This window comes from Entelurus aequoreus, linkage group LG11, assembly GCF_033978785.1.
Source record: "Entelurus aequoreus isolate RoL-2023_Sb linkage group LG11, RoL_Eaeq_v1.1, whole genome shotgun sequence".
NCBI lineage: Eukaryota > Metazoa > Chordata > Actinopteri > Syngnathiformes > Syngnathidae > Entelurus > Entelurus aequoreus.
In genome coordinates this window covers 34,110,827-34,137,063 of record NC_084741.1, presented here as the reverse complement: position 1 = coordinate 34,137,063, position 26,237 = coordinate 34,110,827, and the positions used below count along the sequence as shown (strand labels likewise).

The 26,237-nt window shown below is 39.3% G+C and overlaps 3 protein-coding genes across 6 annotated transcripts in view; 1 reads left to right on the top strand and 2 right to left on the bottom strand.

Annotated features, from left to right (window-relative positions):
* LOC133659644 (CUB domain-containing protein 1-like) overlaps positions 1–8,156 on the top strand; it is a 46,130-nt gene extending 37,974 nt beyond the window's left edge. The window contains exons 7-10 of the mRNA XM_062062228.1: positions 144–512; positions 4,073–4,426; positions 4,515–4,602; positions 7,182–8,156. Of these exons, the coding sequence (XP_061918212.1) occupies positions 144–512; positions 4,073–4,426; positions 4,515–4,602; positions 7,182–7,617 (1,247 nt within the window). The 3' untranslated portion in view covers positions 7,618–8,156. The remainder of the gene's footprint in view (positions 1–143; positions 513–4,072; positions 4,427–4,514; positions 4,603–7,181) is intronic.
* A 1,255-nt stretch (positions 8,157–9,411) lies between these two features.
* On the bottom strand, positions 9,412–16,843 carry LOC133660638 (tetranectin-like). Its single transcript, XM_062064207.1, has 3 exons — positions 16,237–16,843; positions 16,075–16,170; positions 9,412–9,981 (listed from the first exon to the last, which is right to left on the bottom strand). The coding sequence occupies exons 1-3, from the start codon at positions 16,334–16,336 to the stop codon at positions 9,581–9,583; spliced, it is 597 nt and encodes a 198-aa protein (XP_061920191.1). The 5' UTR covers positions 16,337–16,843; the 3' UTR covers positions 9,412–9,580.
* A 1,617-nt stretch (positions 16,844–18,460) lies between these two features.
* The window catches only part of LOC133660028 (fasciculation and elongation protein zeta-2-like), a 31,240-nt gene continuing 23,463 nt past the window's right edge, over positions 18,461–26,237 (bottom strand). For all 4 annotated transcript variants that reach the window (XR_009827753.1, XR_009827752.1, XM_062063056.1 and 1 more), the window contains one exon: positions 18,461–19,274. Coding sequence is in view for 1 of the 4 variants with exons in the window: in XM_062063055.1 (XP_061919039.1) it covers positions 19,258–19,274 (17 nt within the window). In the remaining 3 variants the exon portion in view is untranslated. The remainder of the gene's footprint in view (positions 19,275–26,237) is intronic.

Sequence of the window (26,237 nt, the reverse complement as noted above, 5' to 3'; positions counted from 1 at the left end):
AATTCCATAGAGAGCAATTAAAAATGTGAGCCATGCTGTATGTCATTTAGTCTACGGATGTTAGTAGTACAGTTGCCGAGTTCATCATTTGCCCAGTCTTCCTATAAAAACCTTCATTCACGATATTCATATTTTTTACGCAGGTTGTACCCAATTTCAGGACTGCCCGAAGCGTCAAGTTCCTCTTTCAGTGCCTTCGCTGCCAAAATGCCTCCCAGCCCCTCTCAGCGCTGTGACCTGGGCCCTCCGCCCTCCTCTGCATGGCACTGTCGAGCTAGAGTCTTTAATCGGACCCCTGCAGCAGCACCTCCCTGAGCAGCCATGCAACGACAGCCTCATCACACTGATCGAAGATGACAAAACTACTGTAGCCCTTTTATGTCCTCACGGGGCCATTCGGAAGGTCCAAATCCACACCAACATATCTGTCACTGTGACCAGAAGGGAGGGCCAAGCACTGACACCTACTGTGAAGCCTATGTTGAGAGCCAGTTTGACAGACGAGATAGCAGGTAACAAAATGATGATTGAGTCCTACGCATGCCATCCGATATAGGAAATGAACCATTTAATAAAATTAAAAACTAGTCATCCTAACAGACACATTAGAGGGAACACTAGGGTGTGAAACTTACTTGGTAGTTTTATAGGTGTTGCTGGAAATTCTGTCAAGCTTTTCTGGTTGTTATTATTATGTTAGTCATTACAGGGATGGGCACACAATTCAAGTGATTAAGAATTGTGATTGTTGATGAATCACATCAATTGAGGCAAAATGTACATCATACTATCAGTAGTTGCATATCCAAACAGAAATTGTAATTTTCTCTCTTAAAATTAATATGAATAATTATACAGAAGAAATGACCGATGTATATAAAAGATCCTTCATTTTCTTAATCAATTTACGGTAGTCGAATAACCAACCCTAGTTATAAGTCGGGATGGGTACCGAATTCGCTACTTTTACAGACAGACATCGACCAAATTCCAGGTATTTATTCATGAAAATCAAAAGGTGCCATATATCAATACTTTTGTTGCACGTTACGTCACGTCCAGTTGTAGACTCGACATCGGCTTAAACACTTGGCGGGGAAGCATTCACTCAAGCAGCACTCCGAGTGGACTCAGCCAAACTCCCTCTAGATAATGTTGCAATTTTCCATGCCGACATAGCAAGTATGCCTGATAGAAAAGACTCAAACATACAGTAAAAAGCGGTAGATTACCTTGGATTTGCCATGATATTGATTAGAATTAGCAATTTTTAATAGCTATTTCAACACCTCCAAATTTGGTCATGAAAACTACAAAAAAGGTGCACTTTGCAGTGTGTGATAAGTAAAATACTTACAATATTAACACTTTTTAGGACGCAACAAAAGACTAGATTGATCTTAATGGCAATGACTAATCCTTGACTAGGCAACACACCGTAGCCGATACACTACTGCTGTTTAATGTCATGGAATTGCAACCACATGCAAAGTCTACTCCAGGGCGGGGTACACTCAGTGGCCTAGTGGTTAGAGCAGGGGTGGGCAATTAATTTTTACCGGGGGCCGCATGAGCAACCCGAGCACTGCTGGAGGGCCACATCGACAATATTTCAATTAAATTTTGCTCAATATTATTTTAGATATATACCGTAAGATAAATAATAATAATAATAATAATAATTAATAATAATAGTAATACTTCAACATAGTGTGTGTAACAGCATTCCATGACTAATATAAATAAATTAACATTAATAATAAATGACAGTAAAATAAGCACACGTATGACTGAGGAGTCATAGTGTAACTTTGTGTGGTGTTTGAGTTGTCCGACTTTTTGTGTGGCCCTAAAAGCAGCAGTGGTTTAGTGCTATGCGTGTTGGTGACAGATGACAAGTTGGTTTTGGCCTGGTTTGTACGGCAGAAAATGGCTAGTTTTTCGAGATAGAATTGTTTTACTCATGTTTTTGGTGTGGTTATGTCCGAATATAAACAGTTTTGCTCAATAAAGTGATCGATATAATTCCTGTCCTCGAAGCATCTCGATAGACGTTACAATAATTGAACGGTGTTCAATTGAACGGTGTTGACGAACACCATTAGGGCCGCTTGTTGTCACTGTCACTCAAAGTTGCATTGCCAAATTACATAGAATAAATATGTTTATTTTGTTTAGAATTCAGATGGGATTTGATTTGGTGCGCGGCATATATTTGCTGCGCGCAGCAGACCCTTGAGCAGTGCGCAATTGCGCAGGCACGCACCTTCGAGGGAACGTTGCTTTGCAGTCCATGTCTTGTTGGAAACACGCCATTCTTCATCAACTTTTCTCTTTTTAGCGTCTCGGGTGTAAACCGTGCATCACTTGTCGCTGCATGTGCACCTTCACTCGCAGGTTACACACGGACACACGCCCATAAATAATACTTTTCAAAATAAAAGCAGCACAGTTGTAATGCGCGCACGACATAGATGTTTTTTCAACTTTATTTTGTAATTAATGATTGCAGCTGTTCACATTCACTCACAATCACGCACACGCATACGTCCACACGGAAGTAATACAAATAACGATTTTCAAAACAAAAGCAGCACCGTTGTATTGCACACTCGACATAGATACTTTTTAAAATGTATTTTGTAATTTATAATTGGCCTCACGCGGGCCGGACAGGGACGCACAAAGGGCATTCTGTGGCCCGCGGGCCGCAGAATGCCCAGGTCTGGGTTAGAGTGTCCGCCCTGACATCGGTAGGTTGTGAGTTCAAACCCCGGCCGAGTCATACCAAAGACTCTAAAAATGGGAGCCATTACCTCCCTGCTTGGCACTCAGCATCAAGGGTTAATGGCAATGACTAATCCTTGACTAGGCAACACACCGTAGCCGATACACTACTGCTGTTTAATGTCATGGAATTGCAACCACATGCAAAGTCTACTCCAGGGTGGGGTACACTCAGTGGCCTAGTGGTTAGAGTGTCCGCCCTGACATCGGTAGGTTGTGAGTTCAAACCCCGGCCGAGTCATACCAAAGACGCTAAAAATGGGAGCCATTACCTCCCTGCTTGGCACTCAGCATCAAGGGTTGGAATTAGGGGTTGAATCACCAAAAATGATTCCCGGGCGCAGCTACCGCTGCTGCCCACTGCTCCCCTCACCTCCCAGGGGGGGATCAAGGGTGATGGGTCAAATGCAGAGAATAATTTCGCCACACCTCGTGTGTGTGTGACAATCATTGGTACTTTAACTTAACTCTAGACAAGTCACAGACAACATTCACACTAAAATCCCCAGGTGCATGTCTTTGGAGTTGGGAGGAAGCCGTAGTACCCGGAGGGAACCCAAGCAGACACGGGGAGAACATGCAAACTCCACATAGAAAGATCCCGAGCCCAGGATCGAATCCAGGACCTTCGTACTGGTCATGAGGCACACGCACTAACCCCTGTTCCACCGTGCTGCCCGCAAAGTCTACTATATATGAGACGTGGCCCTGCGATGAGGTGGGGACTTGTCCAGGGTGTACCCCGCCTTCCGCCCGAGTGTAGCGGGGATAGGCTCCCACACCCCCCCTGGCCCCGAAAGGGACAAGCAGTAAAAAATGAATGAATGGATGGTTTGAGACTGAGAAGTGTTAGAAAACCAGATATAATAACCGGACAACACAATTGTCATTATCGGCTCACTGTTTATTAAAAAAAAAAGTTTTTATTATTAAACAAATTAACGTATATTAACACAAACACGCGCAAAATTACAGAAAATTAGTACCATATGATTCCCAAGTAGCAGGAATTGGTATACATTGTGAAAGGTACTTAGCCCTAGTTTTAAGCCATTATGCGTTCAGCTACATGCTGTTTATGTTAGCATTGCTATCTAAAATATATTTGTATGTAATTGTTATTCAATTGTCTTAGCAGACGAACCTTCCTATGTTGCATTTCCTGTTCTATGGCTATCATCATGCTATTCCGTTTTGTCATCACTGGTATCAATTTGTGGATGTGTCAGGAAAAGGTGACCTGTGAACCTTTTTATAATTGATAGTGTTTTCTCTATCAACACAGAAAGATACATATTCACCGTATTACCCAAAAAAGACGAGCCCATTCTTTTGGCGACGCCTGGTTGGCCAGCTGGGATGGAGTCCTACGCCACCGTCTCCTGGATCGTCACGCTTCCCCCTAAGACGGAGGTGCACTTGATGTTTGTCAACCTTAGCCAGCCCAAATGCGCCAACCGCCACACCAACATCCGAGTGCAGAGGATGGACAGTCTAGAGGAGGACTACAGTCGCAGGGAGGATGAGGAGGCCGAGGAGGTCAGCGTTTCTGAAAACTTCTACCTAAACATGTCCAACTGCATGCCTGAGAGAGGAGACTTCAAGGTCATCACAAAGCTGACCCTCAGGAAAAGCACAAGTATGTTTGTTTGTTTACACATTGTTTCTACTTTTTACAAAGTTGTAGCAAAACGCTTGAGTGTGTTCAATGGTTTTCTCTCATTCAGACATGATGTTGGTTACCATCGCTAGTGTGGTCGCGGCTCTGGTGCTGCTTTTCATCATCGTGTTGGTGGTGGTCTGTTTTGTTATCAAGTAAGTATGCAAAGTTTATTACTTGAAGCTTGTCATCTGACCATGTTTTAGTCTGCTATGTAAATGTAGCAAAAAAGCATCAAGTTGAAGTATAGAGACCGCAAATGTTAAGTTAAATAATGATTTGGAGCGCATGAGTGTAGTTTTTTTACCGTCCAAAAATGATGTAAAGCTATTGAATGTAGACAAGTCAAACACTTGTGCCAGGCGGAAAACCACTGCTTGGACTAAAACCTGTACTTTAGACCGCTCACAAGCTCCATGATTTGTTTTCTGGCGCAGCCTTCTTTCCAACGTGACAATGATTGATAGCATGCAGCAGATGGCCAATCAGTGGTCAGATGCGAGATACAAGAGCAAGTTGCGATCATTCACAGGAGAGAGATATTTGTGATAGAAATTATTTTAAAACTGTTACTGTTAAACTGTTGAGTTAGATCATACACTTTTTCAAACACTGCTTTTTTTAAAATTAAGGGTGTACTTTACAGTACATTATAACAGACCAGGAAGAGAGCAGATTGCAGGGGTGGACTTTTTTTGTGTGTTTTTTTCTTGACACTACATGCTGAGACACGTTTGATAAACAAAAATAGCTTGTAAAATGTCAATTGATAAATGAAAGGGTGCTTTATATGAAATTGAATAACAAACATATGCGCCTTACCAGACACATATATTGCAGATATATTTGTAATGGCAGTGAATATCATGTCTGACTCTGGTGGTCCGGATTTGGCTCAGGCAAGTCGCAAAGCGGCTGAGCACCTTCCCTCTTGACAACCAACGCATATTGCTGTGCAAAATCAGACCAGGATAATTACGGTATTCCCAACTTCATCCAGCAGTGTTTTAAATTGGCGATCATTTGAAGCTCGAGCAACAATAAAGTGGACCACTGGAATGACCAGCGACATCACCTCACCAAGCTGCTTGCCACACATTTGAGCACAAAGCGCCTCCTGATGTAGAATGCAATGAAAACTTGGGATGGGTCTATTTTCATGTTCACGAAGAAGCGCTACAAATCCTTTGTTTTTCCCCACCGTGCACGGAGCACGAAACGAGTTTATCCATTGGTGGATTTTTTTATTTAGCAAACTCAATGAAAGACTTAAATAAATCCTCCCCTCTTGATGTTCTTTTCATTGGCAAAACAGCAAGACTTTCCTCACACAGAATGTCACCGGCAAAATACCTAGCAATCACGCTGAAATGGGATAAATGGCTTACGTCTGTTGACTCATCCAAAGCGAGGGAAAAGAATGGCGCTGCATTTATGTCATTCACTTGTGTTTCCTCCACTTGATTTGCCATCATGATGGTACGATCGTGAACAGTTCTTGCTAACAGAGGTGCGGTAGAAAACAGATGGATAGATTAAAATGCATGAGAATGTTTTAAATTTTGAACGTTATTTATAACACTGTGATTTCTAGCGGAATTATTCATTACTTATCGTGTTAAGCAATGTCAGCTAAGATTTATCTGAGAGCCAGATACAGTCATCAAAAGAGCCACATCTGGCTCGCGAGTAATAGGTTCCCTACCCCTGGTCTAGCGGTTAGCGTGTGTTAACATAAAGTGCGTTGAGCAGAATAACTTGGGTTTAATCCCTGACAACATTAGAAAAACATTTATGTTGCGAATAGCACAAAGTTGTTTCCTTTGGTAATTTTGTTTTTTTACACTAAAAAAAACAGCACAATTTTGACATGTGACATGCCTTTAAAAAACAACAACTTTTATTTAAAAAATATTATATAAAAGCAATACAATAGAATGTAGTACAAACAGCTACATTGGTTTTATAAAGTAACGTAATAATAATGTACAGTGTTTACCTTGGAGAGTGGACTTCTGTTGTATCTTTCTCCAGCTGCTTCTCTGTCAAACACGCCATCAGCAGCTTTTTCATATTTTCATGAATGAATGTCCGCCATTTGGATATTATTCTAACATTATTGGCTGGCGTTAGACTCATTCTGCTTCTGTATGGTGCAGACGCTTAAATTGCTTCGTTAAGTTGCGATACGCTGTGTCATGTTTTTGGTTATTCTTTTGTTTATTTAATGGGTATTATCCACTTGTTCTTTTCAGCACTGTCCTTCACACTCACTTTTTTTCCTTCCTGTGCTTGTAAAAACAAAATGATCTTCATCTCTAGCTATAATCTAATGCTAGTGATTTAAAACACAATGTTTTGGTCGGATCTTATGGGTTTTACTGTGACATTTGCTACTCCCAACTAATGACAGGACTTGTAACTCAACTTTTTGCTTGCAATTTAAAGCATAACAAGACAGCTCTTGTCGCAAAACACTCTTAAGTTGAGGTACCACTGTATTTTTTATATATATTTCAATATATGTTCTTATTTAAGTTGTTGTCATTCATTCAACTTTATTTGAATCAGGAGGAATCATTAATCATTACCTTTTCCCTGATTTCCAAAGTACAATTTATAACAGGATATAAATAAAGAGTAAATAAGTTACAGACATTAAAACATGCTTGAAGTTAAGGATTTCGAGCATTCTGATTGGAACTAAATGACTCTTGTGTTTGCTGCCAAACAGGAAGAAGAAAAAGAAGCTTGAACATCAGGTGTCCATCTACAATCCCAATGGAACCAACTTCCAACCGGGACGCAACGGCTTCCCAAAATCTCGCGAGGACAACGAGTCCCATGTGTACGCCTCCATTGAGGACACGCTGGTTTACACCCACTTGCTTAGAAAGGGGGCAGAGATGGGCGTGTACACAGAGTCGGACACCTACCGGCCCGTCACGGGCCAAACGGAAACACACAAGCTGCCGGTGTTTAAAGATGGCGACAACATGGAGGTGGGAGTTTACCAGGAGTATCCTTTGTCACAGCAACAGGCTCCCCCGCTTCCCAAAAGGCCCCTGAGCCACACCTTTGTGGACAATGTAATTTACCAGTCCCAACCCTCGCTGGAAGAGCATTCCGCTGAGATAGGGCCACGACTGGAACCAGAGGGAGGCAACTGATTGGACGCAGCTTTAACTTTTGGAGATGTTGTGATTACTTGCTGCTCAGCCTCACAAGATGTCCTCTTTTTTTCTTCTCTGCTGCCAAATTTAGACACACAAACTACGCATGTCCAGGCCTGCATGTGCTTGTTGCCTTCATTTTTTATCTTGGATGGCGGAACTTCTCTTGGGAAAGCAGAACTGAATCACCCTTTTGTACTTTCGACCAATGGAAAAACAAGGACTTTTTTTTCCATTTTGTACAGATGGAGATTGTTCAAGGGAAAACAACGTCCTGTATGTTATTTAAATGCCTTTTATCCACTTTTACCAATAAAGTGGTAAAAAAAAGATGCTTCCATTCACACAATGGTTATCCTTCTTTAGTGGCGATCTAAAATAAACTTTACATAGACACATACTGTTTTAAATCACCACTGTTTGTTCCAATGACAACATTGCTTTAGCATAATTAAGTGACTTTGGTAAACATACATATAATAAATGATTAAAAACCTGAGCAAAAGCTAAAGGGGCCTTTTAAGGCTAACAAAAAACATGTTTTTAAAATCATGTTTTTAAATAAACATTGATTGTATGCGACAAACTTTTTGGTCCAGTGACTTCAAAATGATTTAACTGTCTTGTTTGAGTGTTTCTTTATTTTGTAATGACACTGATGTCAAAATACTGTAACATTTCCGCAGGGGGGTCTCGCACAGGGCACTATTGAAGCTAAAACAGCCACTGGCCTGTGGATTTGATGTGCAGTTTTAATTCAAGACCTTTCTAAAAAATATGGCATATGTCCTTACATTTTTACAACGGCCATACTGTAATAGTAAATACCGTGTAACATATTTTTCGAAAGTATCCTATTATGCAAAAACTTTGAATCTAATTGAAAAATCCCACCCAGTTTTTTGTTGTTTTCGGAGACTCGTGTGGGATTCTCAGTTTGCGCGATATCCTTTGCATGTATTCACCGACTCACTGATTCTGAATCTCACCCTGAAACAATGATTCAGTGATACATGACAATAAACAATCATCACTGACTGATTTGTTACTGCTTTCGGTGTGTCTCAGATTGAACTTGTGACAAATCATGTCACCATAAATACACATTAAGAGCGCAGTACATTAATACCTCAACTTACAAGCTTAATTACCAGCTTTGCTTCTTCCTACTTCTTTAGATATGTTGAAATGTGCAAATGTAATATTTCTTAATCATTTCTAAAACAAATAAACCGTCATAATTGATTCTGAGACAGAGTTCATAACACTTGTATCTCAAATCAGCATTTCTTATCTAAATTAATTGCAATCAATGTAATTGCTGCATGCCCCTCCCCTAAAACCGCAACATCTTATGATGTAACATACCTTTTGTAAATTAAAAAAACATTTTGAGATAAGGAATATTGTGTAAAAACAATACAATAGAATGTACTACTCACAACTACAGACATTTTATGAATTAATGTAATAACAATGTACATCTTTTACTTTGGAGAGCAGACTTCTACTATATCTCCTTCTAGCTGTTTATTAGTCAAACACACCATCAGCAGCTTCTCCATATTTTCATGGATACATCTTTTCCGTTTAGATAATATTTTAACATCCTTGCCTGGCGTTGGACTCATTCTGCTTCATCATGGTGCAGACTAGCAGTTGACTACACGGTTGTTTATGTATTTGATGATTCCTGTCTTTCATTCAATTAATATATGGGAAATAGAAAAAGAATGAAGAGCCTCAGAGGAGATGTTGCTTTGCAGAAAAAAAAATGCTACATGAATTGGTTTATTTGTGGTAGTCATGCAAAAAAAGAAGTGAATAAGAGAACATCTTGCTGGACAAATCAAGCGGCCACCTTTTACTGTACATGTATTTCCCTGCTTTAAGAGTGAATGTGCAATAGTGTGAAAAGAGCCTATCAAGGAAGTGCAAGATGTCTTCCAGGCTGAGGCGGTCACACAATGTTGAACTCACACACCGAAGCCTTCTCAGCGCGACAGCTTTCATCAAACCACTTCCCGTTGGCCGTGGTGGACAGAGTGCCGCAGTTCTGGCCGCGCCCCCCGTCCGGCTGCGTAGTGATCGTCGTCTCCCAGTTCTTGAAGCGTAGGTTGGAACCTGACATGTCCAACCACTGGCCTTCGGTCACCATGTCGTTGATGCCCAGCCAGATGGGCTCCTCCGGGCCGATGCTCTGGCGCACGTAGGCGTAGAGCTGATCGTTCTGGTCCCCCGTTAGAGGGGTGCTCAGACTGCCCCCCTTGGCGATGCAGTCGTCGCTGGCCGCGTGGAACGTCCTCTTGACCGGCTCGGCCAGGAAACACTTGCCGAGGACCTTGGTTCCACGCAGACACACTGACATATAGATAGATACAATATAGATACTTAGATAGGAACACTGTCTATCCCTTTTTTGTGCATTTTAAATAGTAAAAAACTGCTAGTAGGAGGCGGCTAGCAATGCCGGTAATGGGATTCCTTTGTAAACTCATCATAAAACTGCCAACAACGCTCCATTTACATGCAGTGATCTTCATATTAACCAAGCTATAGCGACATTGTTATTGTAAGAGCTAACACAGAGGAACTACCTTTCTGGCGTCATGACACATCACCTAGCTCACTCTGCAATAATTATAACAGTCACATCTAAAATACCTCTGATGATCAATTTAAAAAAAACTCCAATTGAGGCCAGATTAGCCGCACTGTGCTGCAGGTGGGGCAAGGCGAGCAAATCAGGCGCTCCTTTTCCGAGACTTGTTTTTTCTGAACTTGCTGCGAACAAACTTCTTCAGTGTCTCTGAGCAACACATTTTTTCGTGCTATTTGCAGCGAATGCTCTGCAAACATTCCGTGAGAAGGAAATAAACATTGCACTTGAACACATCGAACCTTATCAGCCACCTGAAATGCCAGCATTTCTATGACATCGTTTTGAAAGTCAATGTAGACGTCTGCTGCCAAAGAAGCTGCCGCAAAGAAATGTGTGCACAAACTGCATTCAAATGTACATTAATAAATATAATAAATAAGTTAATCGGTTATCTGTATTTTTCCTGAGATATAGGAAGTCCGTGCCTGGTTTTTAGTGTCAACATTTCAACTTTTTCCCATTATTTGAGACCTATTTGCTCTTTTATTCTTTTGTGTTTCTTGTTATAGAATTATTAGAATGTGTGACGGGCCGTTAAAAAATGTGCTGCGGCCCGCACTTTGATCATCCATGATATAATGTATGTCACATGATATACAGTATATGTATGTCACATGATATATATAATGTATGTTACATGATATATATATATATATATATATATATATATATATATATATATATATATATATATATATATATATATATATATATATATATATATATATATACACTACCGTTCAAAAATTTGGGGTCACCCAAACAATTTTGTGGAATAGCCTTCATTTCTAAGAACAAGAATAGACTGTCGAGTTTCAGATGAAAGTTCTCTTTTTCTGGCCATTTTGAGCGTTTAATTGACCCCACAAATGTGATGCTCCAGAAACTCAATCTGCTCAAAGGAAGGTCAGTTTTGTAGCTTCTGTAACGAGCTAAAGTGTTTTCAGATGTGTGAACATGATTGCACAAGGGTTTTCTAATCATCAATTAGCCTTCTGAGCCAATGAGCAAACACATTGTACCATTAGAACACTGGAGTGATAGTTGCTGGAAATGGGCCTCTATACACCTATGTAGATATTGCACCAAAAACCAGACATTTGCAGCTAGAATAGTCATTTACCACATTAGCAATGTATAGAGTGTATTTCTTTAAAGTTAAGACTAGTTTAAAGTTATCTTCATTGAAAAGTACAGTGCTTTTCCTTTAAAAATAAGGACATTTCAATGTGACCCCAAACTTTTGAACTGTAGTGTATATATATATATATATATATCACATGATATATATAATGTATGTCACATGATATATATAATGTATGTCACATGATATATATGTATGTCACATGATTGATTGATTGATTGATATATATCACATGATATATATAATTTATGTCACATGATATATATATATATATATATATATATATATATATATATATATCTCACATGATATATATATGTATGTCACATGATATATATATGAATTTCACATGATATATATAATGTATGTCACATGATATATATATACAATGTATGTCACATTATATATATATGTATGTCACATGATATATATAATGTATGTCACATGATATATACAGTATATATATGTATGTCACATGATATATATATATGTATGTCACATGATATAATGTATGTCAGGGGTGTGTAAACATTTTCCTAGAAGGGACAAAGTAAAATGTGTTATGGTGTAAAAGTTCCTACAATTAGTGCCAATACCAACTATACATGACAACTCGTTAGCCTTGTAAACATGCCATCAACGATAGCGATATTGGAGCTTTGAGTATTGATCTATACCAGGGGTGTCAAACTCATATTAGATCAGGGGCCACATGGAGAAAAATCTACTCCCATGGGCCGGACTGGTAAAATCACGGTACAATAATTACAAAATAAATACAACTGCAGATTGTTTTCTTTGTTTAAAAATAGAACAAGCACATTCTGAAAATGTACAAATCATAATGTTGTTGTTTTTTTACATTTACATGTTGCCGTTAATAGTATTCTATCTTTATTTGTCGTTATTTGTATTTTCTGAATAAATTATGTGATAATGTTCATCATTCAACTCATTGGTGGTAATTTTCAATTTATCAAGATAAAAAATGATATCAAAATCAAATTACAATATAGTTGGATCAGTTTCCTCGACTGGTGCACTAACATGTTTTATTTTGTACATATGTAGCATAAATCACCAAAAATGATTCCCGGGCGTGGCCACTGCTGCTGCCCACTGCTCCCCTCACCTCCCAGGGGGTGATCAAGGGTGATGGGTCAAATGCAGAGAAAAATTTCGCCACACCTAGTGTGTGTGTGACAATCATTGGTACTTTAACTTTAACTTTAATCATCTACAAAGATACAAATCATTGCTATTGCGACATCCAGTGGACACATTTAGAACAGCAGTTTCTTTCATTCAAAAATTTCTGGTTAATTTTTATACTTAGCAAACTCATCCCGCGGGCCGGATAAAACATGTTCGCGGGCCTGATCCGGCCCTCGGGCAGTACGTTTGACATCACTGAACTGTACTGATATTAATCCGATAGGACATCAGCAGGAACGATACAAACTTCTATTGTTTTGTAGGGTGGAATGTTCGGAAAGGGTTGGTCAGGTGAAATTACTCAAACTTAGAACAGTGGTAAGTATAAAAAAACACCAAGTACCACCTCAGAAAACACGTGGTTCTCCAAGTACCACCATAATGACCAACATTAAAATATTAATTACAGGAGCGTAGTAGGCCTACGTAGTCATTAAAAACAAGGCAGGGGTTTTATTTAACATCTATCCATCCATTTTCTACCGCTTCTCCCTTTCAGGGTCGCGGGGGATACTGGACCCTATCACAGCTGCACTCGGGCGGAAGGCGGGGTGCACCCTGGACAAGTCGCCACCTCATTGCAGGGCCAACACAGATAGACAGACAACATTCACACTCACATTCACACACTAGGGCCAATTTAGTGTTGCCAATCAACTTATCCCCAGGTGCATGTCTTTGGAGGTGGGAGGAAGCCGGAGTACCCGGAGGGAACCCACGCAGTCACGGGGAGAACATGCAAACTCCACACAGAAAAACCCAGAGCCCGGGGACCAAACCCAGGACCTTCTTATTGTGAGGCACAAGCACCAACCCCTGTTCCACCGTGCTGCTTATTTAACATGTATATATATATTTTTGGCCCCTGTAACATTACACATAGTTTGAACAGTAACACGGTGTTTGAATATGTGAAAAGAAAACACTGTCATACAATTAATGAATTATATAATAATATTAATCATAACAATAATAATAATAATAATAATTTAATAATAATTATATGTTATCATAAATACAATTAATTGCACAAAAAAGTTCAACATTGTACTAAAATATATATCAAAATAAAGATACAATGAAAAAGAAAATGTACTTAAAAGTGTCTTAGTCTGCAATATTGTTCAATTAAGGACACTTATTATGTACAGTATGTCTAGCTTGTGTGCTATTATTAGCTTAGCTGTTGTGTAGCAGTTAGCCCCTAGTAGCCGACGGCCTACCATGTTTACCTTTTGTGAAACGGAAAGACCACCCTTGTGTGCTTATTGGAGGACATGTAGCTGCTACGTGGTTAACAAGTAAATGTGCCGCAAGGCCGCTTGTATTGGAGCTAATCGGAAAGTTTACATGCTAGCCGTTAGAATCCAGTACTTGTTACTTTTATCAGACTGATATTAATATTGACTCAAGACGCCCCGCCCCGCTCGTGAGCTTAAAAGAAGGTCATTATGAATATATATTTCATAGCGGAAGCCACCCTTTGGCCCCTGGGCCCCACTTTGGACACCCCTGTTGTGTATAGATAATAATAATAATTAGTGCAAGTTGTATACTTTCAAGAGTTTCCTAACACATAGATGACACGTCATGTGGGATGCTTTGGGTCTGAAGATATAGATTTCCATAGACAAGATGAATAGAAATGTACAAAACCCAAAACCAGTTAAGTTGGCCCGTTGGGTAAATGGTAAATAAAACAGAATACAATGATTTGCAAATATTTTTCAACTTAAATTCAATAGAATAGACTGCAAAGACAAGATATTTAATGTTCGAACTGAGAAACATATTTTTTTTTTGCAAATAATCATTAACTTAGAATTTAATGGAAGCAACACATTGCAAAAAAGTTGGCAAAGAGGCATGTTCACCACTGTGTTACATGGCCTTTCCTTTTAACAACACTCAGTAAACGTTTGGGAACTGAGGAAACCAATTTTTGAAACTTTTCAGGTGGAATTCTTTCCCATTCTTGCTTGATGTACAGCTTAAGTTGTTCAACAGTCCGGGGTCTCTGTTGTGGTATTTTAAGCTTCATAATGCGCCACACATTTTCAATGGGAGACAGGTCTGGACTACAGGCAGGCCAGTCTAGTACCCACACTCTTTTACTATGAAGCCACGCTGTTGTAACACGTGGCTTGGCATTGTCTTGCTGAAATAAGCAGGGGCGTCCATGATAACATTGCTTAGATGGCAACATATGTTGCTCCAAAACCTGTATGTACCTTTCAGCATTAATGGCGCCTTCACAGATGTGTAAGTTACCCATGTCTTGGGCACTAATACACCCCCATACCATCACAGATGCTGGCTTTTCAACTTTGCGCCTATAACAATCCGGATGGTTCTTTTCCTCTTTGGTCCGGAGGACACGACGTCCACAGTTTCCAAAAACAATTTGAAATGTGGACTCGTCAGACCACAGAACACTTTTCTACTTTGCATCAGTCCATCTCAGATGAGCTCGGGCGCAGTGAAGCCAGCGGCGTTTCTGGGTGTGGTTGATAAATGGCTTTCACTTTGCATAGTAGAGTTTTTACTTGCACTTACAGATGTAGCGACCAACTGTAGTTACTGACAGTGGTTTTCTGAAGTGTTCCTGAGCCCATGTGGTGATATCCTTTACACGCTGATGTCGATTTTTGATGCAGTACCGCTTGAGGGATCAAATGTCACGGGCATTCAATGTTGGTTTTCAGCCTTGCTGCTTATGTGCAGTGATTTTTGATGATATTACGGACCGTATATGGTGAAATCCCTAAATTCCTTGCAAAAGCTGGTTGAGAAATGTTGTTCTTAAACTGTAGGACAATTTGCTCACACATTTGTTCACAAAGTGGTGACCCTCGCCTCATCCTTGTTTGTGAATGACTGAGCATTTCATGGAAGCAGCTTTTACCCAATCATGGCACCCACCTGTTCCCAATTAGCCTGTTCACCTGTGGGATGTTCCAAATAAGTGTTTGATGAGCATTCCTCAACTTTCTCAGTCTTTTTTGCCACTTGTGCCAGCTTTTTTGAAACATGTTGCAGGCTTCAAATTCCAAATGAGCTAATATTTGCAAAAAATAACAACGTTTTCCAGTTTGAACGTTAAATATCTTGTCTTTGCAGTCTATTCAATTGAATATAAGTTGAAAAGGATTTGCAAATCATTGTATTCTGTTTTTATTTACGATTTACACAATGTGCCAACTTCACTGGTTTTGGGTTTTGTATAAAATGCATGTAATTATGTAGATACACTTAATACCTTTGAGTGTGATGTCATGATGTGGTATGCTTTGGATCATGAGTTGTTGCTTTCCATAGCTAGATACTGTATAAAGTATGTACACATTGCATGTAACAATGTTTGTTGTTGTCTGAGCAAAGTAAGCAAATGTCATGAAATGTACACAGAATGTCACATGTCAAACACACTTACTCGACTGCAGAGATTGTTGCTCTTTTAATAAATTGAGGTCGTTGATGATGTCATTAATCTGTTTCTTTATTTCCTCGATGGCAGCATTGGTAGAATCTGTCGTGATGAGAACAAGTGAGTAGTAACAAACACATCCAAGTGAAATGTTGACAGCAATCTCACCTTTTTGGGGAGTTTTTTTCTTTTCTGGTGTCTGCTGGTGTGTGCAGTGTGTCAGCAGGAGAAGGCAGAGCACCAAGCAAATACCTGGCACGCGTTCCATGGTGGTCTTTGGGAAGAAATCCGTCTGTTCAACTTCCTGCGTGGCTGGTCAGACCAAGACGGCTTTGTTTTGCAAGCCGCTGCAAGCTCTTATCTCAGAGAGCGCAAATGTTTTGCAGATGTCTGACAGACGTTGGCGAAAGTGTGAGGGGAGGCGAGCAACAAGGGTGCGTTGCTTTTGGCAAGTGTTCAGGCGGCTGCAACTTCTCCAACGTCTTCTAAAACTGTAGGCATGTAAGTAACTAAAACAAAAAAAGTATCATCTACTACATACTAATGGAGGAAGAATACAAAATGTCAACCAATATAAATAATAGATTCAGAGCTTTCCTTTAAAGCCCCTATTGGCAAATTGTGTAAAATATTAAAGTTTAATCTCGAAAATTTTCGTGCAATTCGAAATGAGATGGCAACTGAAGCTGCAAAATTGTATTTGCATTCGATGATTTTCAGCCACTTCAACTATTGCCTTACCAGCTGGTCTCAGGCTGGTCAGAGCTATAAAAAAAAACATTGTAAATATTGTACAAACAAGCAATTAAGGTTATGGATAAAAAAAAACCTAGGCACTATCATTACAGTATTTTAAACTGGGACAGTCTTCACACATTTGCAGACTTAAAAGTGACCTATAAAGTACTGCATGAATTGGCTCCAGATCCTCTGGCAGAGTTCATCAGCCAAAGAAACAGCCGCGAGCGTGTCACTTCAGGCTCTGTCAGAGGTGACTGTTATATTCCTCTGCGCAGGAGCACTTTCAGTAAGTCGGCCTGGTCAGTATTGATTGATTGATTGAGACTTGTATTAGTAGATTGCACAGTACAGTACATATTCCGTACAATTGACCACTAAATGGTAACACCCGAATAAGTTTTTCAACTTGTTTAAGTCGGGGTCCACGTTAATCAATTCATGGTAATAAGGAGCGCAAATGTGTGGAACTCAGTACCTGAGGAGGTTAAACTGGTCACAACTTACAAGGCCTTCACATTTTTTATTTTTTATTTTACTGCCTTTTTTACATCATGGCCAGGGGACTACAGATGAAAACTAGCCTTCTGGCTCATTCTGGCTTTTTTAACCAGGTATAGTCATGTGTTTTATGAAATTGCATTGTCCCCTTTGAAATAAACTAATCTAATCTAGTCTTCAGGGTTAGAGAGTGGGGTGGGGGTCGGGGGGGGGGGGACAAGTCGCCACCTCATCGCAGGGCCAACACAGACAGACAGACAACATTCACACTCACATTCACACACTAGGGCCACTTTAGTGTTGCCAATCAACCTATCCCCAGGTGCATGTCTTTGGAGGTGGGAGGAAGTCGGAGTACCCGGAGGGAACCCACGCAGTCACGGGGAGAACATGCAAACTCCACACAGAAAGATCCCGAGGCCGGGATTGAACTCACGACTACTCAGGACCTTCGTATTGTGAGGCAGACGCACTAACCCCTTTTCCACCGTGCTGCCCCTTTAAAATGCTGTGATTTCTTTATTTTTATTATTTGATTTAATTATTTTTTTGATTTAATAGTTTTTACTTTTTCAAATCAAATAAAATAAAATGCTGTGATTTTGTATTTTTATTCTTTAATTAATTTGTATTTTTTATTTAGTAGTTTTTACTTTTTCAATAAAATCAAATAAAATGCTGTGATTTCTTATTTTTATTATTTGATTTAATTATTTCTTTGATTTAATAGTTTTTACTTTTTTCAAATCAAATCAAATAAAATGCTGTGATTTTGTATTTTTATTCTTTAATTCATTTTTGTATTTTATTTTGTAGTTTTTATTTGACCGATGAACATTATCACATCATTTATTCAGAACGTATAAATAACGACAAAAGAAGATAGAATAGTATTAACCGCAACATGTAAGTGTAAAAAAATAAATAAATTATGATTTGTGCATTTTCTGAATATTTTTAAACAAAGAAAACAATCTGAAGTTGTCTTTATTTTTAGGTTATCATGCCATGAATTTACCAGTTTGGCCCACTTGGGAGTAGATTTTTCTCCATGTGGCCCCCAAACTAAAACAAGTTTGACACCCCCCGGGTAAAAGGGTTATTTTCTGTATGACACTCAAATAGGAAAATAAGGACACTTCAAAGCATGTGGTATTATAAATAGATTTAAAGCAGAACATTAGTACAAAATGCTAGAGCACTAAAAGCAACTACCACATTGTCTGGTCAGAAGACATTCATTGAAAACACTCATTCGTAATGTAGAAAAAAGGCAGCTTGTATACTGTACATCCACAATGGTAATTCCTGGTAAACAAGCACAGCAGGCACTAAGAAGACACTAAAAAGTACTGACGGTGCTCGGGTCAGCGGTACTAATACTCATATGCATAGTCGATCAGGTAATTAGCTCATTAGATTCAGTGCAAAAAATGTTTTCGACAGTATAAAATGATGACAGCAGGAAATACTGATGATAGACAAACAGCGTCTACATCGGAAGATTGTGCTTGTCTAGGCTTGGGGGTAGCAAATATTCCCTGTTATCTTCCTTCTGATGCATGAACATTCTTTTTTTTTTCTCAGTTTACAGTACGCCTTTTTGCAGTCCCAGTGCTGTGTATACACTATTAAGCAGCAGCAGCTGTGTTGATAATACAAGTTGATCTCTGAGTGAGCACCACTGTGCTTTGTGTACATTTGATCATTTCTCCGTGAGTAAGCACTCTGGATGCACACAAAAAGCCCTTTGCATAGCACAAGCACGCTTGTATTGCTACTTGGTTTGAAGGAAGACATGATACAATTCGGAAGGAAAGAATAACATCATAATAAACACAAATGGACAAAACATAACAAGGATTCATGAATAAAGTGTGCTTGATGCTTGGAAAAAAAAAAAAAAAAAAAGGTTTGTCATGTCCATCTTGTGGTTTCCTCCCCTCTCTGCTACTTTGGGCAAAGCACTGGAACAGAGACGTGATGATTAGAATATGTAAGCATGGACTTATTGAAAACAAAATCACAAGGGAAATGCAAGGAGAGTCAAGAAAACAAGCACACTTCATCATGATAGACACAAACATTAGGTACACCAGCACCGGCTAATGAGATTCAGTCAACACAAACAATACAACTAATGGTGTATTAATATCTATCTATAGGAGAGTGTCTATCAAGACTGGGCATTATTATATTTGTAAAGATACAATGTTGCCGCTCGTTAGGACTAGGGATGTAACGATAAACGCTATCAAAGATAAATCGCGGTATCACTTCCCAGTTTTAGCGTTTTTCATTAAAATGATTGCAAAATCGTGATTGATAACACTTTGATGAACTCACAGACCGATGTCACTTATCATTTACTGAGGAAGCGAGCAAGCTCTTGATAGCTTAAATGCTAACATGAAAACAAGAGACATTAACGTATTTCTCATTTAAAAACAACATTACCCGATCTAAACTTAAACAAAAACATTACTTTGGATGTAAATAATATTTTTAATTATGTACGTTGAACCTACAGGCTGTGATCTCTTACAGCAGAGTGATTGGTCTATATTTGAAGGAATGTGACAACAGGAAGTTAATTTGCGTGCCGTCACATAAACAGGATGTGACACGTTTTTTTACCCTTTTCCATTAAAAAAAACACTCAAACTTTTAAAAAACGAAAACAGAAGAAAATAAACATTTTTAAACACTCAAATAAAAATACGCTGCACAAAAATATAACTTTTGTTTTTGCTCCCATTTTTCATGAGTGCAACTCAAAGATGTAAAACCTTTACTATACACACAAAATACTTATTCCTCTCAAATATTGTTCACTAATCTGTCTCAATCTGTGTTAGTGAGCATTTCACCCCACCTCACAGGTGTGGCATATCAAGATGCTGATTAAACAGCATGATGATTGCACAGGTGTGCCTTAGGTTTTCCACGATAAAAGGCCACTCTAAAATGTGCAGTTTCCTCACACAACACAATGCCACAGATGTCGCAGGTTTTGAGGGAGGGTGCAGTCGGCATGCTGACTGCAGGAATGTCCACCAGAGCTGTTGCCCGTGAATTGAATTTTAATTTCTGTACCATAAGCCGTCTCCAAATGAGTTTCAGAGAATTTGGCAGTATATTCATCCGGCCTCACAATCACGGAGCACGTGTATCCACACCAGCCCAGGACCTCCGCATCCAGCAGGTGCACCTCCATGATCGTCAGAGACCAGCCACCCGGACAGCTGCTGCAACAATTGGTTTGCATAACCAAATAATTTCTGCCCAATCTGTGAGAAACCGTCTCAGGGAAGTTCATCTGCATGCTCGTCGTCCTCATCGGGGTGTCGAGCCAACTGCTGTTTGTTGTCGTAACCGACTTGAGTGGGCAAATGCTCACATTTGATGGCGTCCGGCACGTTAGAGAGGTGTTCTCTTCACGGATGAATCACTGTTCAGGGCAGATGGCAGACAGCGTGTGTGGCATCGTGTGGGAGAGCGGTTGTGAATCAAATGTCCCATGGTGGGGGTGGGGTTATGGTATGGGCAGGTGTATGTTATGGACAACAAACGCAGGTGCATTTTATTGATTGCATTTTGAATTCACAGACACCGCGACGAGATCCTGAGGCCCATTGTTGTGCCATTCACCCGAGACCATCACCTCATGTTGCAGCATGACAATGCACGGCCCCATGTTGCAAGGATCTGTACACAATTCCTGGAAGCTGCAAACATCCCAGTTCTTGCATGGCCAGCATACTCACTGGACATGTCACCTATTAAACATGTTTGGGATGCCGTGTTCCAGTTCCTGCTAATATCCAGCAACTTCGCACAGGCATTGAAGAGGAGTGGACCAACATTCCACAGGCCACAGTCAACAACCTGATCAACTCTATGTGAAGGAGATGTGTTGCACTGCGTAAGGGAAATAAATATGAATAACCAAAACTGCACATTTCAGAGTGGCCTATTATTGGGGGCAGCCTAAGGCCCACCTGTGCAATAATCATGCTGTGAGGTGAGATACTGTAGATTATCTTGGCAAATAAGAAATGCTCACTAACACAGATTTAGACAGATTTGTGAACATTTGAGAGGAATGGGTATTTTGTGTTTATAGTAAAAGTTTTACATCTTTGAGTTCAACTCATGAAAAATGAGAGCAAAAACAAAAGCGTAGCGTTTATATTTTTGTTCAGTGTAATATGGCTCTTAAGTAGCTAACACAATAATATTATGCCGCATATTTTTTAAGCCAAAAAAGCATATTGTGTGGCTATTTATTGTATTCAGTTTTTTTAACACAAAATTTGGTTAAAAGTGTGTACGAGTACTATCGTGATCATTTTGGTGACAACCATGATATGAAATGTTCATATTGTTACATCTCTACTTAGCACCTATTTCATGTTTAGTGAATGGCAAATTATTATGCAATCATTATAATTTAAAGAGAAACTTTAAAAAAGGTATATATTTACAGTGGAACCTCTAAAGTCAAACAAAATGTATTCTATTAAGCTGTTTTAACTTCAAAACAATTTCCCAATTGTAAATAATACATGTGTTGCTTGTTTGTTCATTTGTGGCAGCTTTTTCAGACAGTGTTTTTTTAAATAACATTGTGAAGCATCATATAATCAATGACGGTCAGTATGGCTTTAGGTCCAAACGAACAACTTCAATGGCGATAACTGAAGCTATTGAGGAAATTACTAATGCACTGGAGCATAAAAGATACGCGGTTGGTATTTTTATTGATCTAAAGAAAGCCTTTGATACCATTAATCATTCAATTCTACTAAAAAAAATGGTAAGATATGGAATTAGGGGGCTGGCTGGTGACTGGTTAAAAAGTTATTTAACAGGGAGGGTACAGTTTGTTAAAATGGGTACATTTTTATCTGATACTCTTGGCATTGCTTGTGGTGTCCCCCAAGGGTCCGTGCTGGGTCCAAAACTGTTTAATGTATATATTAATGATATGTTTAATACATCCAAAATACTGAAATGTATACTATTTGCACACGACACAAATATATTCTACAGTAGTGATGACTATAATGAGCTCATAAATACAGTAAACACAGAACTAAACATAGTAAAAAAAATGGATGGACACAAATAAATTATCTTTGAATATAAATAAAACTAAGATAGTGATGTTTGGAAATCGCAACATAACGTCTGAACAGAAAATAAGTATTGATGGTACCCAAATTGAAATCGTAAATGAGAATACATTAGTAGGGGGGGTTACCCACATATGCGGTCCTCTCCAAGGTTTCTCATAGTCATTCACATTGATGTCCCACTGGGGTGAGTTTTCCTTGCCCGTATGTGGGCTCTGTACCGAGGATGTCGTTGTGGCTTGTACAGCCCTTTGAGACACTTGTGATTTAGGGCTATATAAATAAACATTGATTGATTGATTGATAATAATTGATAGTAAACTGTCATGGAAACCTCATGTCAGACAAATTAAAACAAAAATCTCCAAAAGCCTCTCAATTATAAACAAAGCAAAACTATACCTCAATGAAAATACACTCCGTACTCTATACTGCACTTTGGTACTCCCATACCTTACATACTGTGTTGAAGTATGGGGGAATACTTACCACAACACAATTCATCCTCTGATCATATTACATAAAAGAGCAGTGCGGATCATTCACAACGTTGGTTATTTAGAACATACTCATAATCTGTTTATGCAATCAAAGTTGCTCAAATGTGATGACCTTGTTAAATATAATACATTAATAATCTTATATAAAGCATTTAACAAATTATTGCCACCTAATCTACAACGTTTTTTTATAAGACGAGTGCAGGCTCATAACTTGCTTTGGATATTTCTTATTGCCGAGAGCTCAAACCACTCGTAAACGTTTTTGTGTGTCTGTATGCGGAGTAAAACTATGGAACAAACTGGACTTACAACACAAGCAATGCCAAACTATTAATCAATTTAAACTGTTATACAAAAATGGGGTCTGGTTTAAATATAGAGATGAGGGTCTTTGATTTGACCTGCTGCTCTACTCTGTCTCAAAGTGTTAACATGTGCTCAATGTTTCCTTACCATTATTGCTATGATGTCTATTACCATTATTGCTATGATGTCTACGGTATTACCATTGTTGGTATATTTATTATTCCTACATTGTTGATACAAATTATTGTTACAGTGTAATAATTGTTACCTGTTGTAATGCCACTATGATACAACATCTGTATTATAATCCTTGAACAAAGTAAGAGTGAAACTCATGTGAATAATCACTGAATGGAGAACTGGGGGTGGGATTAAATAAATGATCTTCCCACTCTCTTTCAGGCAAAACTGGACAATAATGCACTATATTAATTTATATTATTATGTTTTGTCAACTTGTACGTCTCTAGTGGTTAGAGTGTCCGCCCTGAGATCGGTAGGTTGGAGTTCAAATCCCAGCCGAGTCATACCAAAGACTATAAAAATGGGACCCATAACCTCCCTGCTTGGCACTCAGCAACAAAGGGTTGGAGTTGGGGGTTAAATCACCAAAATGATTCCCGGGCGCGGCGCCGCTGCTGCCCACTGCTCCCCAAGGGGATTGGACAAATGCAGAGGACAAATTTCACCACATCTAAGTGTGTGTGTGACAATCATTGGTACTTTAATCTTTAATCTTAATCTTTATGTCATTGCCTGAAATAAGTAAATAAATGGAAAAAAAAAAATGAAATGAATTGTGATTTTAGGAAAGTGTTATAAAAGTGCGGGAGGACGAGATTTGTGTCGTTTTCAGCGATAACGAGCGGATATATTTTTACATTTTGTACCAAACATAAGTTTTGAGTAGACAGAAGACGTGTTCGTTTGGGCGGTGCTCAGAGACAAATTCAATTGGCGAAAATGACGCTGATTGGTCAAAATGAGCGCGGAAGTTGCCAGCGTTGAACAAAGTTGCAAGGCCGTGCATAATTTCTTTGAATTAGCGCAAATTCTAGGAGGGACTAATTATTTCAGCTGCATTTAATTTAGGGTTTTATGCTGCCGATCCCGATCATCCATGAGTGACACCTGTCGATACCAACACCGATACCAATCACATGTATTAAGTACATTTTTCAATGTATTTATGGTGAGTGCTATTGACAGTAAAACAATATCGACACAGTATTTAAATTGCTTCCTTATTGTTTCATCAAAACAAAGTTAATAGTTTAAACAACAACAAAAAAAACTACTGTCTACAACAAATCATTAGGTTTTTGCCCTCAAAGTCATTAACAAAAACAACACAATATTTTGAAAAAATTAAAATATCAATCTAATCACGCTTGTATCGATACTACCCTTGATATCAACACTACTAATTCATTTATTCCTGTTAATAACTGCTTACTTTCTGCTGTAACATGCTTACAATTTAACTAAGCACTTATTCATTCTGTTGCTTAAAGCGATCTTCTCTCTCTGCACCTGGCTTACTATCTGTGTGTAACATGTTTAGCCTCGTCATCCAGTGATAATACTACCTAAAAGATCATGCATCATCTGCTGTAATGAAGGTGATTATTATTAGCTTAGGGGAGTATCTCCTCACTGTGAATGGAGACACATAGTTAGGTGCTAGCTTGTCAACCAGGGACTAAATCAGTGGTTCTTAACCTTGTTGGGAGGTACAGAACCCCACCAGTTTCATATGCGCATTCACCGAACCCTCCTTTAATGAAAAATAAAATGTGTTTTTTTTTTAATTCAAGACAAAGTTATGTTTTTTCCTGGTGCACAAAATGAACCGTGCATGAACATCACCTTGTTCAAAGAACAACACCAATACAGTGTATGAACTCACAACAAACTACACGCCTGCAAATCAGTGTGACTTCTGCTGTTGTCTTTGAGAGACCAGTTCAGATATGCGCCACGGCAAGTGCCACTCTCTCATGTTCACAGCAAAGTCTGTTCTTTTTCTTCGTTTTTATGTCCAGCATCCTCGAAAAGGATTGCTCGCAAAGATATGTTGTAACAAATGGTATAACAAATTCCAGGGCTTTCTGGGCAATAACTGGATACTTTTCCATTTGTGGACACCAAAACGTGGAGAGCGTTGTTGTTCTGAAGAGTTGCTGTTGAACCTGGCTCTGCTGAAGGTCAATGATTTGGTCGAGGCAGTGTTGTTTTCGTCAACGATGACGATGACGAAATCATTTCGTTGACGCCACTTTTTTTCATGACGGTAACGAGACGGTGACGAGAGAAACATGTCTCTCTGATGACGAAAACATGACGAGACGTCTGTGAGTTTTCGTTGACGAGACGAGAACGGATGAAAATGTTAGTGGGTAATCTGTCAGACGTTTAAAATGCATGACATTTCTGGTTACGCCCACCAAGTGGCGTGCAGCGCACAGCGTGCTCAACACGTCACACTGTTGTTACTCATCAGGCAATGAACCGTGATGGCGGCGGCAGTTTCAACACAGGGGCTCGGTGGTCGCAAACGTAGAGACGACATATGGGTGTATTTTAAATATCACCCAGCAGATAATAAAACCGAGTGTATTGTGAAGGAAGACGGTGACAAATGTGGCCACAAAATATGCGGAAAAAATACGACCAACCTCAAGCGGCACCTTAAGGCTCGCCACAAGGATATTTTTTCGAAGGTAAGTTACAAATGCTGTTAACATAATCGATAAATGTCATAGTAAGCTAATACATTAGTACGTTGTCCACATACTCCTGGTGCAAATGGGCTGCTAACTTCAGGCTAAAGTTAGCTTTTGTTACGCTAACGTCAATTAATTATGTGTGTGTTACTTTAGCACAGGGGTCACCAACGCGGTGCCCGCGGGCACCAGGTAGCCCGTAAGGACCAGATGAGTAGCCCGCTGGCCTGTTCTAAAAATAGCTCAAATAGCAGCAC